Source organism: Artibeus jamaicensis, unplaced genomic scaffold, assembly GCF_021234435.1.
Source record: "Artibeus jamaicensis isolate MK-2021 breed Jamaican fruit bat unplaced genomic scaffold, CSHL_Jam_final contig_402, whole genome shotgun sequence".
NCBI classification, from domain to species: Eukaryota; Metazoa; Chordata; class Mammalia; order Chiroptera; family Phyllostomidae; genus Artibeus; species Artibeus jamaicensis.
This window is the reverse complement of record NW_026521818.1, coordinates 9,724,768-9,742,709: the sequence shown is the minus strand read 5'-3', so window position 1 is coordinate 9,742,709 and position 17,942 is coordinate 9,724,768. Positions and strand designations below refer to the sequence as shown.

At 41.7% G+C, this 17,942-nt stretch overlaps 1 protein-coding gene across 5 annotated transcripts in view; it reads left to right on the top strand.

The window, feature by feature from the left end:
* SEMA6A (semaphorin 6A) overlaps positions 1–17,942 on the top strand; it is a 125,012-nt gene that overhangs the window by 60,515 nt on the left and 46,555 nt on the right. For all 5 annotated transcript variants that reach the window (XM_053665276.1, XM_053665275.1, XM_037141801.2 and 2 more), the window contains 5 exons: positions 4,315–4,452; positions 6,890–7,007; positions 11,263–11,323; positions 12,623–12,685; positions 13,407–13,508. In XM_053665276.1, the coding sequence (XP_053521251.1) occupies positions 4,353–4,452; positions 6,890–7,007; positions 11,263–11,323; positions 12,623–12,685; positions 13,407–13,508 (444 nt within the window). In that variant the 5' untranslated portion in view covers positions 4,315–4,352. The remainder of the gene's footprint in view (positions 1–4,314; positions 4,453–6,889; positions 7,008–11,262; positions 11,324–12,622; positions 12,686–13,406; positions 13,509–17,942) is intronic.

Below are 17,942 nucleotides of genomic sequence, written 5' to 3'. Positions count from 1 at the left end.
AATGTGCTTTTTAAGAGAGTTACTGAAACATGGTATTGATTTTTCTAACAGAAAAAGTGCCGCTGCTATCATTTCCTTTTTCTTTCTAAGCCACACTTATCAAGAGCATTTTGTATTTGCTAGTTCACAGGTAAACAATTTTTCTCATCATTTTACTACTTATTATTAAAATGTTCATTGGATGCCAATATTCTGGAAGATGCTGTTGTTGTACCAAGTCAGACACAAATTATAATGACACAGTTAAGTCCAAGTCCAAGTGCACTGATGAACTATTTGCTGCAGCTGGACATGCAGACAGTGTGGAGCAGCCCAACTGGGTCTTTAAAACAAGCAACGCCCATTCATCTGTGTGCACAGGCATTGGGTCCCACCAGATTCACCTGCTAAGACTGACACACAGCAACCTGCACATGATGGCAAAGACGAGCAGGACACCTCAGGCAGCGATGGTGATATGCTTTTCCTGAGTGGCAGGAAGGTTGCCCTCAGAGCCTTTAGGGGTCAGGCAGTAAGGTCAAGGGGGTGAGAAAGGCTTCCTCAGACAACGGAAAGCGGTGGGAATGTTTCCAGCTGGAGAAGGCCAGCCCTCTGCCTTGGGCAGCCACTGCCCGCCCAGAATGTTGGCATGTGTAATGTTGGCTAGCAAAGCCAGGTCTCTGATTTTTTTTTGTCTGAATCTAAGTAAAATTTTACAGAGAAGGACTTGGGGTACTTCTCAGGCAGAGAACAGAACTAGTTTGAGATCAGCGTGAGTGGTACCCTGCTTGGGAAGCCAGTCCTAGTGGCTCTTGTAAAATTAATCTGATGAGTCGGAAATAAGATGTGGTGATGTGATGTCATTCTCTGACGTGATGATCATTTCCAGTCCTAGTGACATTCCCTTGGCTTTGCTGTCACAATGACCTGCCATATGACAAAGGTGTGAGGGGGCAGAGTGAAAGCTCCAGTTATTGAAAATGTTTGATATTTTAAAGACAATGATCAACACATGCAGTCACAGGATCTTCAAACAGGCCCCTTTTTAGCCCCCTTCGTTTGGTCCTCAATCTGGACCACCTGAAAGCTAGTTTCCTGGCCAGTCAGACCCCTGAAAGGTTCGATTCACTCTCGGCAGTCGAGACACAACAGCGTTTGCATCACAGCTCTATCGTTCAGTTTGGTCTGAACAATCACAACACAGGGAATTTTTGTCCGGGCTCTGAGTGTGTAGCAAGTCAACACGATTCCTGCCCATCTGACTCACAGTACTGTTGCTTAATTAATTTTAGATGAACCCATATAGATCTGATAAATTCACCAACAGAGGCCTATTAAAATTAAGAATTTTCTTAAGGTTTTACACTAATTTTGTGGGTTGGGAAAGAATAGGATTATAACTGTATAGTAATGGTGTATTTTACAAAGGGCATTTCTCTTCAGGCTAAGAATAGTGGAAGGCTGAGACAATTAGATGAAAGATTCAGGCATGATAAGCTTACTTCTGAACTAAATTCCATTGTTTCCAATCCTCATATTGACAGTCTTCCCATTATCTACCTTCTGGGTAGCTGCTTTACTCTGTATAAGCACAGCCACAGAGAGAGAAACCAACAACTGTTTGCAGATGCTTAAAAATACTTTTAGGTAGCACTTTTAAAGTTTCAAAGATTAGTTAAATAACCTCTTTAATATCAGCAGTGCAGCCAGCTCAGGGTTTTGAAACTCGGGAGAGTTCTGGTCCATTTCTGTTCTGCTGGCTGGTGCAAGTCTGCACGGCTGTGGTCTCAGTGGGGAGACCCAGCCCGTGCTCTGCAGGATGGAAAGTGGCGGCGAGACCGATCTGGGTTCTATCCACGAAGTGTTCACTTCAACAAGAAAATAGAGTGTCTCTATATCTACAGTGGTTAGAGCCCAAAGTCGTGTAGGAAGGGGATAATATATCAAAAGCCCAGTTGAAGAAAACTGTCACATGTTCATGTGAACTCACCAAGTTTAACCAGTACAGCCAGAACACTCACCCATGTGATGTACATGTTAACAACCAGATGGTATGATGATAGAAAGACACGTAAAATAGCTATTTTTCCTGGCTAGAGCCCTACTGTAAACCTGGAGATATTTCAATAACCCATCTCAGCCATGCCCCTGACTGTGTGTAAGCATTAGGAGAAGCCACTGAATTGCATAAGAGATTTCTTCTGCAGGCAGTGCTCTTCCTGCCAGCTTCCGGGGTTCAGAATGTTGCATCTGACCTATGCAATCTTAAGATGGAAAAAGATACAATTGGGAAATATAATCAAATAGCAGGACTCTGTCTTACTAGCTTGTAGAACATTTGTGCAAAAATGAATGTAATTGGGGAAGGATAGAGGTTCATTTGACATGTCAAGAACAATAATCTATAAAAGTACGCATATATTTCCAGAGCTTTCTAAAGAAATGAGAATCAGCCCTTTGAGTCTCCATTATCCTTCCACTGTGTGCCGCGAACTCTCTAAGATAATATGCTCTGTATAATCCTATAATACTGCTCGTGAGTCCTTGGTACATGTTGCCACTTCCTCTTCTCCATATATTTTCTCATCCAAAATGTAATAGCTGACTAGTGTCTGCTGTGTGTTTTACTTAACTCTTATTATTGATTTCACCTCTTTAATGTTTTACTGAAGCAGGAACCATGAGAAGCAAATAAGGGCACCTCAGAGCTTCTTCACTTTGGGATCAGATTCTCCAGAAATGGAAGAACTGCAGAATGCATGAATAAATGAATGAACAAAGGGTTGCTTTTAACCTGTCTGTAAACACATGATTATGTCTCCTGGTAATGGGTCACCCTTTTGAACAAGTAATCATTTAAAGTTTAATTTTAATCTACACATCAGAGCTGAAGATATGAAATTACTTAGGCTACTCTTTCAGCTCTCCCTCCCTCTCTAATTTTCAAGATACGGCAAATTAATTAATGTGCTGCACTTTTCAACTAAAAAAAATGAAGGCCCAGCTATGTCTGTAAAATTATAAGTTGTAATGCAACACACTGGGCTTGTTAATGCTCCCTTTTTTGGCTGAAAAAGAGAGACATAGGTATCTTATATTAAATGGCATTCTAAAAAGCGTAAGTTAGCAGTTTGTTACTAAGTTTGACTTTTCTACGCACAGATCTTAAATGATTGATGGACTGATATAGAAAAGCTTTGTTCAGAAAAGATCACCTTTGGCAGGCTACATCTAAGACCTTACTACTCTGGAGAGATGAAAAGATATCCTCACTTTACATTAATTTCCCCAACAGATCAACACTTATTTGAAATATGCCTCAGACTTATGCGGTATTTGCTGTTTTAATAATCTGTTTTTCACTGTATCCAGCTGCTCTAGATGGAATGGCTTTTACTTCTAAGATTTAGGAGAATTTTTCTGCACATAAAGAACATCTTTAGGAAAATACAGATGGGTGGAACAGTATATCTGGCATATTTATTCACTACTATTTCTTTTCAAGGTAGTATATGAGACTAAAATATACAGAGATATGCTTTTTTAAAATCAACAATACCATTTCGGGATGTAGCTTTAGATTCTCCCTATAGTATTCTTTAGAATCTGAAAAAAGGCCATTTACTTTTTTTAAATCATAGATTATATAGTCTTATGTGTGTCTAAGGTCACTGTAGAATTACATAAACTAGTATGGAAATCTCAACTAAAGGGGTCAAACAGGTAATAGACTAAGTGAAGTTATAGGGGGTGAGTCTGTGTGTGATGGGGGAGGGGTGCAGTGCCCGAGATGAAGTGTCATGTAAGTCAATATGAAAGGTATTTTGATTTTTATATAAGAAGGTTAGAAATCTCCTAATTGTCTAATATTGGCAACTACAACTTTTTGAAAGCTCCTTGGCTGGCCAAACAAAACACGTCTGAGGGATGTCATATTGCTGTAAACCTGCTGAGAAGGCAAATGTATTCACCTTAAAAAAATGTTTCCTCCGTTGCCCACATTTTGGGGAATGTGGTTTCATAACTGTGAACTAGCCACCTATGATGGCCTATTTATTATAGGCTCAGGACAAAGGAACTAAGGTTCCACATCACATGTTTGGGGAAAACTTTGCAAAGGGACTCTGATACGTGGGGGAGCGGGTGCCCCAGGTAATGAATGGATGGATACAGTTTCCTTATGTAAAACACAGTAATCAGTGAATTCACACTGGTCAGGATATGACGCAGAGACCTCTTTTCTCTTCAATTTATCCTCAAGACCATTTCATTTTATGGAGTTGAATAAAGCTGACTTGCAAAAAAGAAAAAAAATTCTTCTTTGCTCTTTGGCAGGGTGAAGTAGAGAAATAAAGTCTCCCCGCTGAACTACTATGAGGTCAGAAGCCTTGCTGCTATATTTCACACTGCTACACTGTGCTGGGGCCGGCTTCCCAGAAGATTCTGAGCCAATCAGTATTTCGCATGGCAACTGTAAGTACCCACAATCCCACTCTCTCCCTTTGGGGACACTGTAGCCTGCGTCAACCAGGAAAACATAAAAATTAAAACGTTAATAAAATAGCAGACTTATTAGGCACTTTTAGCTTGTGTAGGTGGCAGAGTTCATTCAAGTCTAGTCACATCGGTGAGATGCCTGTTCTCTAACTCCATTCAGTGTCGCTGTAGGGCAAATGCGGGAGCGTTTACAACGTCCCTCAGTGCCTTTGTGAAGTCTCTGACTGCGTGGGGGCCACGAGCTCGCCTGCAAACCACCTGTGGGAGACGTCGCTCTCACTTGGGTATTGCCAGTACTGCACATTTCCATATGTGATTAATATATGAATGTTGTTATAAGAACAGAAAAACAGTAAGACTGCTTCGAAGAACTTGAGAAAGAAAAATGAACTTTGTTTAGATTTAGGAGTTATATCATTGCTAAATTCAGGTAGAGTGAATTTTAATTCAGAGGATCAATTTTATAACTTTCCCTTGGTTTGCTTCATTGTCAAGGGCAGAGAGCAACATGATCAAGATTCAGACAGAAAACTGTACTTGAACAACAATTAAATAAAAAAGAAAAAAAAAGAATTCAGTTCACTCCTCAAATGAAGAAAGTTTTACCTATGTGTTGGATGGAATGAACAATTTACTACTTCTTTTACTTTCCTATAAACACAAAATATTTTATCACAGTAAAGGTGAAAGAAAACACTTTCCCCAAATATTTTTCCCATTAACTACCCCAAAACAAACACTGAATGAACCATACAAAAGATGTTTAACATCTTTTCCATTAATATGGAAAAGGAACAAAATCCATTAATACCCAGCGTTCTCCTGGATGGTCTGGGTTGAAAGAGATAATTTTACATGAAGGTGAGGTGGCAACACTGATTCATAAAACAATTAGAGAACAAAAGTCAAAGCATGACTAAGGCCAAATGATGTAGTTCAAGATCATCATTTTTGCCCTGGCTGGTGTGGCTCTCAGTAGATTAAGCACCAGCCTGCGAACCAAAGGGTCGCTGGTTCGATCCCCAGTCAGGGCACATGCCTGGGTTGCAGGCCAGGTCTCCAGTAGGGGACACATGAGAGACAACCACACAGTGCTGTTTCTCTCCCTCTCTTTCTCCCTCCCTACCCCTTTGTCTAAAAAAAAATCAATAAAATCTTTTTTTAAAAGATCATCATTCTTAAAGCAGCAGAGTGTGCCTAATTCAAGGTACCAATTTAATAAGCATTTATCTATCTCCATCTGAGAGTTACACAGAGGAGACCCCAGCCTAAATGTGCTGCTGCAAAGCAAACTTTAGAGTCATGATATTTTTTAGCAAGCTCCTTGATGAATGGGTAAATGAAACTTCAGAGCAGTGGAGGGAAAAGCATGAGATAATCCCATACTAAGCTTAATTGTGAGTCAAATATACTGTGGCTCTTGAGTAAGATACCCACTGAAAGTCATGCTCACATACTATAAGGGTTTAAAGTGAGGGGTTTGAGCATCAATCTGTGAATGGTTTTCAAGTCATTAATTATATTCCCCTCAACCATCCTCAGAAAAACAAGTATCTTTTAAATATGACTCATCTCTCTTTCCTCCTTGGTTACTTTAAAGGAATGCCCATATTCCAGAGTTTGTAGGTTTAAGGCAGAGAGACTTTTGAGATGTAGGTATTTCTGCAGGTCAGATATTATTACAAACTGCCTGCTCTCAACCAAAGAGAGTGGAGGAATACGCTCATTAACTCTCCAAGTCAGGGAATTTCCAGATCACCTGACTGGCTACACTCAGTTTGACCCTGTCCTGTCAAAGCTCCCGATTCTGTGAGATTAGCCAATTGCTTGACTCAGGAGTGAACTTCCCACAGTTCCTAGAATGCCAACCAACCTAGCTGGGCTGCCTTCAATGGTGGATTATTCCAACTGGACGCCTGCGGAGACTGTATTTTTCTTCTGGCTCCTGGTTGAGGGCTCTCGCCTCCAGACCACATTGCCGCTGCAGTGATTGATGGGAAGGCTGCTTTGAAATAGTTTTGTCCCGAGACAAGATCTTTGGCAGACTGCCTCTCAGGCTTAGCACTCTAAAGAAGATGAAAAGAGAACTGGAAAAAAAGAGCACCTTCATGTAAAGGGTTCACTTGCAAGTTTAAGCCCCAGGAAAAGGGACAAGTCAGAAACTGTGACACTTAGAAATATAAGTCCCAGCTTATTATCATCTGGAAATGAAACTGTAACTTGATCATCCTTTAAGAGCACCCTTCTGTCTCAGTTTTTCCTAAAATAACAGCCTCATTGAAGGTGGAAAAGGGTGCCTTGATCTGACTTAAATATGGTTTTGTTTTGTGGATGGCCCCCCTTCTCTCTCTGCCCTGTCAATTCTTGGCTTGATTTCCTTTTCCCTTTCTTGCCCCATCTCCTCTTTTCACAGATACAAAACAGTATCCGGTGTTTGTGGGCCACAAGCCAGGACGGAACACCACACAGAGGCACAGACTGGACATCCAGATGATCATGATCATGAATAGAACCCTCTACATTGCTGCTAGGTGAGTGGCCTCGTCCTCAGCTCTGCCTTCCAGAAGCACCCGAAGGTCCTAAGATATAAATGTACCCACTGTGCATCATTTTAAAGATCATAATACCCCCCTGAAAGCATCATTTAATTTAAAAGCTACTTTAGTTTGTCAAGCAATCATTTCTTTCGAGGTTTTCTATGTCTGTTTAACTTTCCGTGGATTTAGATAGAAATAATTGCCTATTCTGGAGTTTAGATTCAAGTAATCCACTGCTTTTCTTGAACATACATGCAAATATTTACTCAAGTACTCAGTAGAGTGCCTTTCTCCTTGTTACTTGTTGGTTAAATTAAGTTAAATGTGTGAACGTGATTATATAGTGTGTGTAGGTGTGTGTATATTAAACCTGTTTGTATTTTTGCAGTGAATATATAGTATATATCATTACTTTCACAGAATGGCAGTAGTACCCGAAGAGTCTTTGATTTGGATCTAGTAAGAAAATATTTGTCCACTGGGGAAATGGCACTTACACACAACCATGTCTTAAGGCTGAATGGTTGTGTTCAGACAGAATCTTAAGACAGAATGCTGCCCAAAAAGACATGTGCATTTAGCCTTTTCCTTTAATTCTACTTTTAAATTACCTGGAACACAACTTCTCTGGCAATAGCTTCCTCTGACAAATGAGAGGTTGTAACAGATTATCTTAATGAAGTCTCCTGGGATTCTAACAATGTATGATCCCCCATTTTGTGGGTGTGTAGCTCATTCAAAATAATTCCAAATGAACAGCAACAAGGATACCACCTGTGGGATTCCATTGTGGTCTTACTACGTCTAGACCGATTAATCATTTCACACTGGGAAAAAGAAATAGAGATTGTGTTTGTGGTGCGTGTCTGGCTGTGAGCATAGGTAAGGAACAGGTAAGCAACAGCAGCGGTCTATTCTTTTAAAGCACATAGATTTTCTGGAATTACAAGCTGTGCAACACAAAGTTGAAAACAAAAAACCACTGGTGAAATTAAAATACCCTGTAAGTAACCCACATTTGGACACAGGGAACAATGCCAGAATGTTTTGTTCTTTATTTTAGTTCACAAAAATTTATATAGTATATACTAGATGTATGTGCCATGTTAATTCACTGGATCCTGGAAAAAAACCCTGTGAGAAGGAGGTATTATTACCCCATGTCTTATGGGAGGAAACCAAAGTTCAAAGAGGTAACATGACTTGGTCAAAATGACAGAGCAGTATTTGGACCAGAACAGCCTTGCCTTAGAGTCTGGGGCATTACTCCCTGTACTGTGCAGCCTACTGAGCAATAGAGGTGGTGATGTTTGTCCTGGGAATAACCTTCTGATAGCTGTTGCCCAAGCACAGCTATTAGTCATTGACTGCATTCATTAGAAAGCATTTCGTTGAGGTCCTCAGTAGCCACCTTTGTGGCAGAATATCAGCACTTTCTTAAATATCATTCTTTGTTTCCCAAATATAGCACAGCTAGACTACATTTGTACCCAATTATCAAAAGGCTGGTCAAAACAAATGATTAAACATTGGATCTGTGAGAATTAGGTTCACTAGAGAATCTTCCATGAATTGTTCACTTTGCAGTGGAGTCCCTGAAGGCGTACGGCGGACGGCCCTCATACCTGATGGTTTATTTTGGCAGGGCCAGGGTGGCACCTAAGTTAGGAGCAAGGTGCCATACAAACGTAGTAGTAGTGACTATTATTGCAGCTTGTTTAAACCAACTTTTATCCTAATCCCTGATCCCAAAAAAAAAGAGAAAGTAGAAATGAAAGGACAGAAAGGAGAAACACATTCAATTATTTTTTAAAAATTAAATTTATTTTAGAGAAGGGGAAGGGAGGGAGAAACAGAAAAAGAGAAACATGAATGTGTGGTTGCCTCTTGCACACCCCCTACTGGGGACCCAGCCTGCAACCCAGGCATGTGCCCTGACCCAGAACTCAGGACCCTTTGGTTCTGAGGCCTGCCCTCACTCCACCAAGCCACACCAGCCGGGGCCACATTAGATTTTTTAAAACTATAAAACAGACTTGCCTTTTGTTAGAGGTAGAATTTGTAACACCCTAGTATTGACAAGCTGCTTTCCGCTCTATACTCAGCCACTTCCCTTCAATATTTCCTACCCTTGGAACTATTCCTAACGGAGTTATGTGGCTCCCATATTTAGGGTCTCTCCTCCCACTTCAATTTCACATTTCCCATCATTGTGCTGAGAGATCCAGGTTCCTAGGCAGCAAGTAACATGATTTAAAGTTAAATCCTTCCCCGAGGCTCAAGCCATGGCAACACAATGCAGTGGTGCTCACTGGAGAGGGGGGAGAGGAAGTCCTAGGATTAGGTCAGCTTGTGTTCCAATAACTTAGTGCAGCCAGTGCACTGCAGGCATCCTAGGATGCACTCACCAGTGTCAGAATAACCCCAGACCCTGGTCTGTTTCTGCCTGTTGGGCAGTGTGACCTCTTAGATATTGAAAAAGATTGGCATTGTGCAAAAGGAGATTCCATTCCCAGATGGTATTTTTAAAAGGCTTCCTGGTTCTTCTGGACACTTGGTGTCAGCAATCGGAAGCCCCATCCAGAACCTGAGGACTGAATGAGGCTTAATGGCAAGAGCCCCTTTCAATTCTGCTTTATTATTATCCATTTTGTAAATACTTTTTTCCCTTTAATCTCTAAACTGCTAATTAACATAAACAGACCATGCCAGGAAAGAGCAATCCAAGAGCTTTCTGAGGAACTGCCAATGCATATTAATCAGCTGTTAATTAACAATCCATACATTCCACTCCTACTTAAAGTTTTGAGGAGGGGAGGCAGGGCAAGGAAAACCTAGCATCATCTCAAACCTAATACCAAAATAATAGGCAATTCCGTTCCGAGAATGAGCCTGACCCACAGCGTAAAGTCAAACTAGTAATAAAGGAATGCAATGGAACTGCCTTGAAATTAAAGGGCAGGGCAATTCTGGCACCCTACTGAAGTTTACAGAACTTCCCAATTCAGCAATTTACAAAACAGGCTCCCCATTCTCCCCTCACCACTTATTCATTCTCTCTCTCTCTCTCTCTCTCTCTCTCTCCCTCTCCCTTCCTTCCATAGCAGGAAGTTTTCTAAGCCAACTGCCTTGCCCTCTCCTATTTTCACATGAAAGAGCCTATTTTTATTTTCATTTTTATCTATTGTACCTTCCACAAAAGAGGTAGCAAACAGATTTCAAAAAATGGGGGAAAATTGAAGTAAATCCTGACATAATTCCTTCCTTTCCCTTTTCTTTTTTTCCCTCCCCTCCCCCACCTTTCTTTTAAGTAACGAGGGGCCTGAAAGTCTGTATGGGAGCCTTGAGGTCTTGGTTTAAAGCTGTGGGTAATTTTCCAGCCCCAGGACTTCCTGCATTTTAGAAAAAAGTCAATGTTATTTCAAAGGAAAATGAGCTGTTTTGCTTTCCATCGCTAGCCCCCCATCTCCCCAGTTAAATGTGGTTTTTTTCTTTTCTTTCTTCTGAATTCCAGACAAAAACGCCCTTGTACTCAGCTCAAACAGAAGGGGATGTTTAAATATAGCCCCACACCTGAGCTGCTGATTTTGTTTCTCCCCTTCCAAGGGGAGATTGGCAGCAAGTCACAGAGACAACCACATTCTCAGCAAAACGGGAAGGTGAACAGAAGCAAGAAATGTAAACTGTAGCTCAAGTGCATTTTAGATCTTAATTGACCATCACTGTGTGAAGAAAGAGTGGCTTCTGGAAATAATTTTACCTTTATCATCTTCCATCTGGTCAGCCACGTCATGGAGCCAGGGCTGAGCGATGCAGATGAAGGCCAGCTGTTGGTCAGCCACCGTGATGCACAGATGTGGCGTGTTGAATACCAAGTGTCTGGCCCCTGGGTTTGAAGACACTGAAATGTGAACCCATCTATGTCCCGCTTTGGGGGCCAATTTAACTTTCATAGTTCTCTCTCCTGAACTACAGTATACAGATGTTATGGTTCCAATACGATAGACTACAGGAAAGTTCATAATAGGTGTCCCATGCAGCAAGATGCCACTGTACCAAAAGGTGCTGACAGTGATCCAGAGGCATCTTGCAGGCTGAACTCTTCCCTTTTTCTTATATGTGGATATCTTGTTTGTTTATTTGGTAGCATAGCTATGGATTTATCTGCCTTGAATGATATATATTCATTCAGGATAAAATGAACTGTCTTGAGTCTTATATTTGACATTGGTTTTTTCTTTGTTTTTAGGGACCATATTTATACTGTTGATATAGACACATCACACACAGAAGAAATTTATTGTAGTAAAGTAAGTAGTTTTAAAACTATCCTTCTGAATAAGCCAGGCGGTGAAAGATAAATACCATATTATCTCACCTATAAGAGGAACCTAATGACAAAACAAATGAGGAAAATAGAATCAGAAGTGTGGAAACGGAACAGACTGATAGCAACCAGAGGGGAGTGGGGAGGTAGAGGAGGAAAGAAGGGGAACGAACAGTCTAATTAACCAGAAGGTGTGGATGACCCATGAACTTGGATGGTGGGGAGGGGGTTGGCAGCTGGGCAGGGAGCAGCAGGGCAAAATCGGGACAACTATAGTGGAATAAATTTTTAACAAACAAACAAATATATACAGTCTAAAAAAAAATAAAATAAAACAATCCAGCAATGAAGGATCTTAGAATAGTTCTTTAAGAAAATCTGTACATTAAATGCACTGATTGAGCTGATGTGGCTAATAACAATTCAGAACGTTTTGTGAAGTCTTCATTTGGGGTTAAGTTAGGGCTTAATACAAGTTCAGACACCATTATATATAGATATATCATTTCATTCATCAAATATGTAAGCGTGTACACCGCAGGTCTTAGGTGACTTTTACATTCCTTTAGTAAAATATTGCCATGTTTGTGCAGGAAAATACCAGCTTTCGCATGTAAAAATCGTCCCACAAATGTTGAAACGTTGTGTTTCCATGCCTTGCAGTAGCAAGTTCGACCTGACTGTTGTGCCTCAGGAATTTGATCAGTCTCCATTTCAGGCATAAAATACGACCTAGGCTCCCCTGATATTCCGCATGGAGCTATTTTAGTTAATAAAATCTGCCATAGAAGTAGATGATCCCTTTAGCCATGAATTTTCCTGGAGTGTAAGCTGAATTAAATCTTTGTCCACCTGAAGTGAATGTCCCCTTTATTTTTTAAGAAAATGACTTCCCTATGTTAAGGGAAAAGCCTGCTTCGTGCAAATTGATGTATCAACTGAAAGCAAAGGGCAAAGGCATACATTTTATCAAAATGAGCATCACAGAGAAGTTAATTTGGATATTTTATGAGAAATTTCCACAGTTACTCTTCTTTTCCTTCATCTTTATCGCAAGGAAAAGATCATTTGGTACTTTAATGAATACACAGGAGTTCAAAATTAAATGAACATTTTCAACTTTAATCTTTTGTTGTTATGGCGAATTAATCAAGGAGAGAGGGTGTGGAGAACTTTCAATAAATATATGTTCAGCCTCTCGTCTCCCCAAGGGAACTCTTACTTCTAAAATCAAGGGCAACCGTCTATGGGTTCTGATTGATTTCTTTCCTGATCCCTGCAGAAACTGACATGGAAATCTAGACAGGCTGATGTAGACACGTGCAGAATGAAGGGAAAACATAAGGTAGGCAATTTCCATTTCTCCTGCTGCTGCCACTTTGGGTTAAGGTTTTGGCTGTTATCTCCTGCAGTAGACCGTGATGTGGAATGGGTCATGCCAGTCCTTTTTCCTCCAGTAATTGCTGTTTCCATCAACGTATTGAAGGCTTTAATTTGCAAAAATAGTTTCCTTTTAATGTGATGAAACACCACAGCAGCTGTTAGGGATGCATCTGAACTACTTAGGGGCACTAGGGATTATGGACACGGAGCTGGCTGCCCTGACTGTTCTGAGTGTACTCTCTAGTAGCCCACCGCACAGTCTGAAGCCCTTAGGGCCCCTGAAGAAGAGCTCAGAAGAGGGGGCTGCAGGCACACAGGGGTTTGTACCCTTGGTCCCAGAACATAAAAACACACTTTAGCCCAAAGCTCCGTACACCCAGAAACCCTACGGCATCTGGCATTAAAATTAGTGTGATGGGAGGCTGCCAATTCCAGGCTCGCCTTCCTTTTGTGACATGAACATGGACTCTATGCCATGGTTTTACATACTGTTCTGAAGGCAACTATTGTCATTGTTAATATCATCTTTCAGTAAACATCTAGAGGAGCTCGAACTTTTAACAGAGGCGCTCCTCGGCCACCATCCTTTTAACCTGACTTCGTCGGCAGATCATAGTTCACGGTGAAGAGTGGGTTTCTATGTTGAATGAACTGGATACAAAAGAGTTTGAATTATTTTTCAGGATGAGTGTCACAACTTTATTAAAGTTATTCTAAAGAAAAACGATGATACGTTGTTTGTCTGCGGAACTAATGCCTTCAACCCTTCCTGCAGAAACTACAAGGTAAGTCTCTTGCCTGTTGGAAGCACAGGTTCTGGAGGTATTTTATAACGCCCTGTGACTGTACTTGCAGCAACCTAAGAGGGGTTACTCAACACCACCTGGGTCCGTCTCACTTGTTCGACTTAGTGTATTACTCCACGTGAGTGATCCCGAGCAACCTCCTAAGTTTCCTGTTAGTTCAGGATTGATTGACACATCTTCAAAGAGCATAGCTAGCCAAGTTAGTTTCTGTAAGACCCTATTCTTTATTGTTCAGAATACCAACATACTTACCACATATGCCATGTGGACTTCCTCTCTCTTCCTCTCTCTCCTTCCCACTTCTCTGAGCACAAAAACACACATATATTTGGCGATTCCTATTTTAAAAGGTATCTCAAAAGCTGGCCACTGGAAACTGTAGACTTTCTTCTAGGTAAGATTTTTCCAGAACACAGGAATTTAATTCCACTTAGTACTCCACTTCCTTACCTTAGCCTTTTTTGCAAGGGGAAAAAATGTACTCCCAAAGCATTACTAAATAGTTAGTTGCAGCTGATAGAAGTATTGCTGAAGAAGTGGGAGCCACCAGCTCAGAAGCAGAGGTAACAGTGATCTGAGGTCTCGGCTCCACAGTTGCTAGCTCTCCTTGTCCCTTCTTTCTACCACAGTCTTTCATTTAGCCAACAGGTATTGAGTTTCTCTTATGGCCGGGCACTGAGGTTGTAAAAATGGATAAGAGGTCTCCATCCTTAGAGAAGCCAGACAGGAAGAGACCACAATTCCATGTGGTTGCTGCTATGGCAACATAACGCCGAGCATTATGGAAGTACAACAGAAAAGTAGCCTGAGATGAGGAGTCAGGGAAAGCGTCCAGAAAGAGGCAGCTGAATCCTTTCTTCAAACACTTGCCCTGCTGTGCTCACACACGAACACATACACCTGCAGCCCAGAAGAAACGCATGCGTTGTGTGAATACAGGGACCACATCGGTGACTGCCCAGAGCCTAACAGAGTGCCTCCGACAGGCGCTCGATGCATTTTTGTGAGATAGTGTGTGAGATAATGCCTAGCTTTTTTGCCTTAAAGAAGAAATAGAAGCTAGCTGAGTGAAGGGAAAGGGCAACTCAGGTAGGGGAAACAGCATGAACAAAGGCAGGTAGTAAAACCAACGTGTTGAGCTCAGAAACCTTTGATTGGTTCTGGAGCGTTGGACTGTGAAGTGACAAGTAGAAAACAAAGAGGCTGGGGAGGTAGGTGGCCCCACGGATGGAAGGAAGAGAACAGATTCAGGAAATGCTTAAGTAGCAGAAATCCATAGGACTTAACAATTGATAGGAAGCACAGCATAATGAGAGGGAGGAGTTCAGAATGACCACTAGTTTATCTCTGGGTGAGTGGACGGCAGGGGCTACCACCAGTTTAGACAGGAGATAATGGGAGGGCATTGGGGTTGAGCTGGGGAGCAGCTCATAGACTAGAAGATGGGTATTCAGTTCTGTGCATTGTGAGTGTGCACAGCACTATGGACACAGTGCCCGTGCAACTTTAATGGGGATATCTCACAAGAAGAGGGATGGCCAGGCCTTGGTTTAGGGAGAGACGTGGGGAGAACTGGACTTGGGTTTCACCAGCATAGAGTGAAACCTTGGGGTGTAAAGAATGAGAACAGATACCAGGACTGGGGGCCACCAGCCTTTGCTTGAACAGTTTTACAAGACCCTCTGCTTTAGCAGAGACACTGAAGGGAAGGCCTCTTTCTACCCGAATGCTCACCTTCAATCTTAGGATTGGAAATGGGCCCCAGCCAGGCCAGGATTAGGGTGAGGAAAGCGAGGCACTTGCCTCAGGTGCAAAGTCTAACGCTATCAAAAATTTCAGTAATCAAGGTAAGTGTTGTTCTTAATGCACCGTTTTTTAAAAACATAAATCAATGCAAAATACTATCATAAAATATCAAAGTTTTAAATAATGACAAGATCTATGCAGTTTATAATAAAAGCAGCCAGTCAAACATTCACTCTAGCCAATAGCACCATGCAGCTGAAGTTTTGACTTGAATTCTACCACTTAATATTCCAGTGCTGTTTGTCATTGTTTAGGACTCATTAAGATTAATGTTTCTAACAAATCCCAACAGATTTCTTAGCTGGAAAGCTATCTTTTATGACAAATGACAGGTTTTGTTGGCATTGAGATACACAGGCCACGAGTGATCTCACCCATTCTTCCCGTACATGCCCCACTCCCCAGGCTGCCTCACGTATGGTGATGCCTTCCCCACTCACTTGTTCTAGCCTCACCTGCTGAGACACACTCCAGAAGCATGAGCCTCTCAGAAACCAGACAGGTGTTCTTCCTGTGCAGTCCCCACCTATATGCCTAGCACGGTGACTGGTTATGAGAACCTTCTTCATTGCTCAGAAAAGTGTTCTGTTAGACTCTGGGCAAAGCAAACCTTTACCGATGACACGGGACATATTGTATTTGGCTTCAGAGAGAACGGACAGCATCTCACTTCTGCATTTTTTAATCGACAGATCAATACCAAAGATTGAAAACAAAAAACAATGACCCATGTTTCACTGAAAATTCAAATCCCACAATGCAGAAGTATCAGATTAATTAGACTAACTTGAAGCAGGAGGGTGACAAGTTTTTGGTCTCTGCCTCTAATCCATGCCCTTATTTATATAGTTTTTTTTTATAACAAAAGAAGGCTGAATGTATTAGAAAGATTATGGCCCAAATAAGATTATCTGGGGGAGAATTCTGAAGGCTACCCACTATAAATCTAAAACTATACTCTATACCTTTTCCCTCCTGTTCTCTAAACCTCTTGAACTTTTGCAAAAGTCAGGCTGGCTTTTAGTATAATTATCTCTACCCTACAGTGATTTAATTTCCCAGGGGCTGCTTCAAGTCTGAGACTCGGTGACTAATGCAAAGATTAGTTCTTATGCCATGAAAAGAGGATTTCACCACAGCATTGTTTTGTCTATGTACCTTCCATACTCACAACTCAACATATTAATTCTTCACTGCCTCCTGCTTTTGACTAGCCACATCTATGGCCACCGTTTTAGAAGTAGGTACATTTGTAAAATACCTTCCCCTTGTATATTGTTTCCCCACTGCCAAGATCACGAGAGTGTGAAGCTCGGGAGAAGGGCATTTCCGTTGCATCGTTGGGCACTAAGTACCAGTTTCGGATATTTGCCAGACCTATAGATGGCAATGTCTGTCCCAGTTTTCAATAGGAAGGTCTTGCTGAAATAAATCATCTGAAAAAGACTTCCACAAAAATGTGCTGGGAGAAAAGAGTCTGTTTGTTTAAAGGGTGTCTGACTTGAACATCTTTCCCTAAAAATGCATGCGTTTAACACAGCAGTTTTGAAATTCTCAGCTACAGTTTGAACAAATATGATGGCTTCAGTGGGGGCTATCTCAAAGTGGTTACAGATGGAAAGGGCCTGTCATGTCCCTGAAATGGTTATTGGAGGTTTAGGGCAAAAACACCATCGACTGGGCAACACCAATGACTAGTCAGGAAGAACCTCACTCTTTTCCCCTGGACAGTGGCACCGAGCACCTTGATTTAGTGGTGAAGGCCTTTCCGTGGATCCTTCCTCTGTTGTGGGTTTATCTTCTTTCAATTTTTATATCTGTAGTCAAACCATGCAACCACCAGGTGAGACACAAAATACCTTAAAACTATAAAGAGGGTCATGACAGAGGGGTATAAAAACATTAACGCTGTGGAAGAGATCCTTATGTGGAATCTGCGACTCGAGCTTTAAATGCCGGAAGATCCAGGGTGTAAGGAAGAAGACCAGCAGGTAGAAGGCTGACTAATGTTAGCGGCTGACCAAGAGCATTCATTTCCTGCTCACGCCATAGTCGCACGTCAGTCAGTGACAGAGGTCACTATGAGTTCATTCAGAAGGCCAAGCTCCATCGTGCTCATACCTCTGCTGTCTCCTAGAGTCTGGAAATTGCCCACTGGATCCTCTGTGTAAAGGGGGGAATGTGGAAGGAGAACAAGAGTAGAAGATCCTGGAAGGTTTTTAGGGGCAAGAGCTAGAGGTGGTGCGTAGCTTTATACTCACATTCCGTTAGCCAGAGCTCAGTTGCACAATGGCACCTAATCACTAGGGAGGATGGTGAGTATAGTTTAGTGAGTTATGAGGAAAGAGACTGGAACTTGGTGAACAGCTAGCAAGGCAGGTAGCGTAGGAGTGAAACAAGCAGCATGTTGGTGCATTCTGTGGGTGAAGGGGCTTTGGTACCGGCTACCACGTACTTGTTGAAAGACAATGGGTGCCCATTACTTAGCAATAGCTTGTTGCTACCATGTGGGTAGGAAAGACCTGAATGGACTTTCCCACTTGCTCAAAAGCATTAAGAATTCCAGGTTTTCATGTGCAGACTCCGTATTTAAAATAGTTTTTTTGC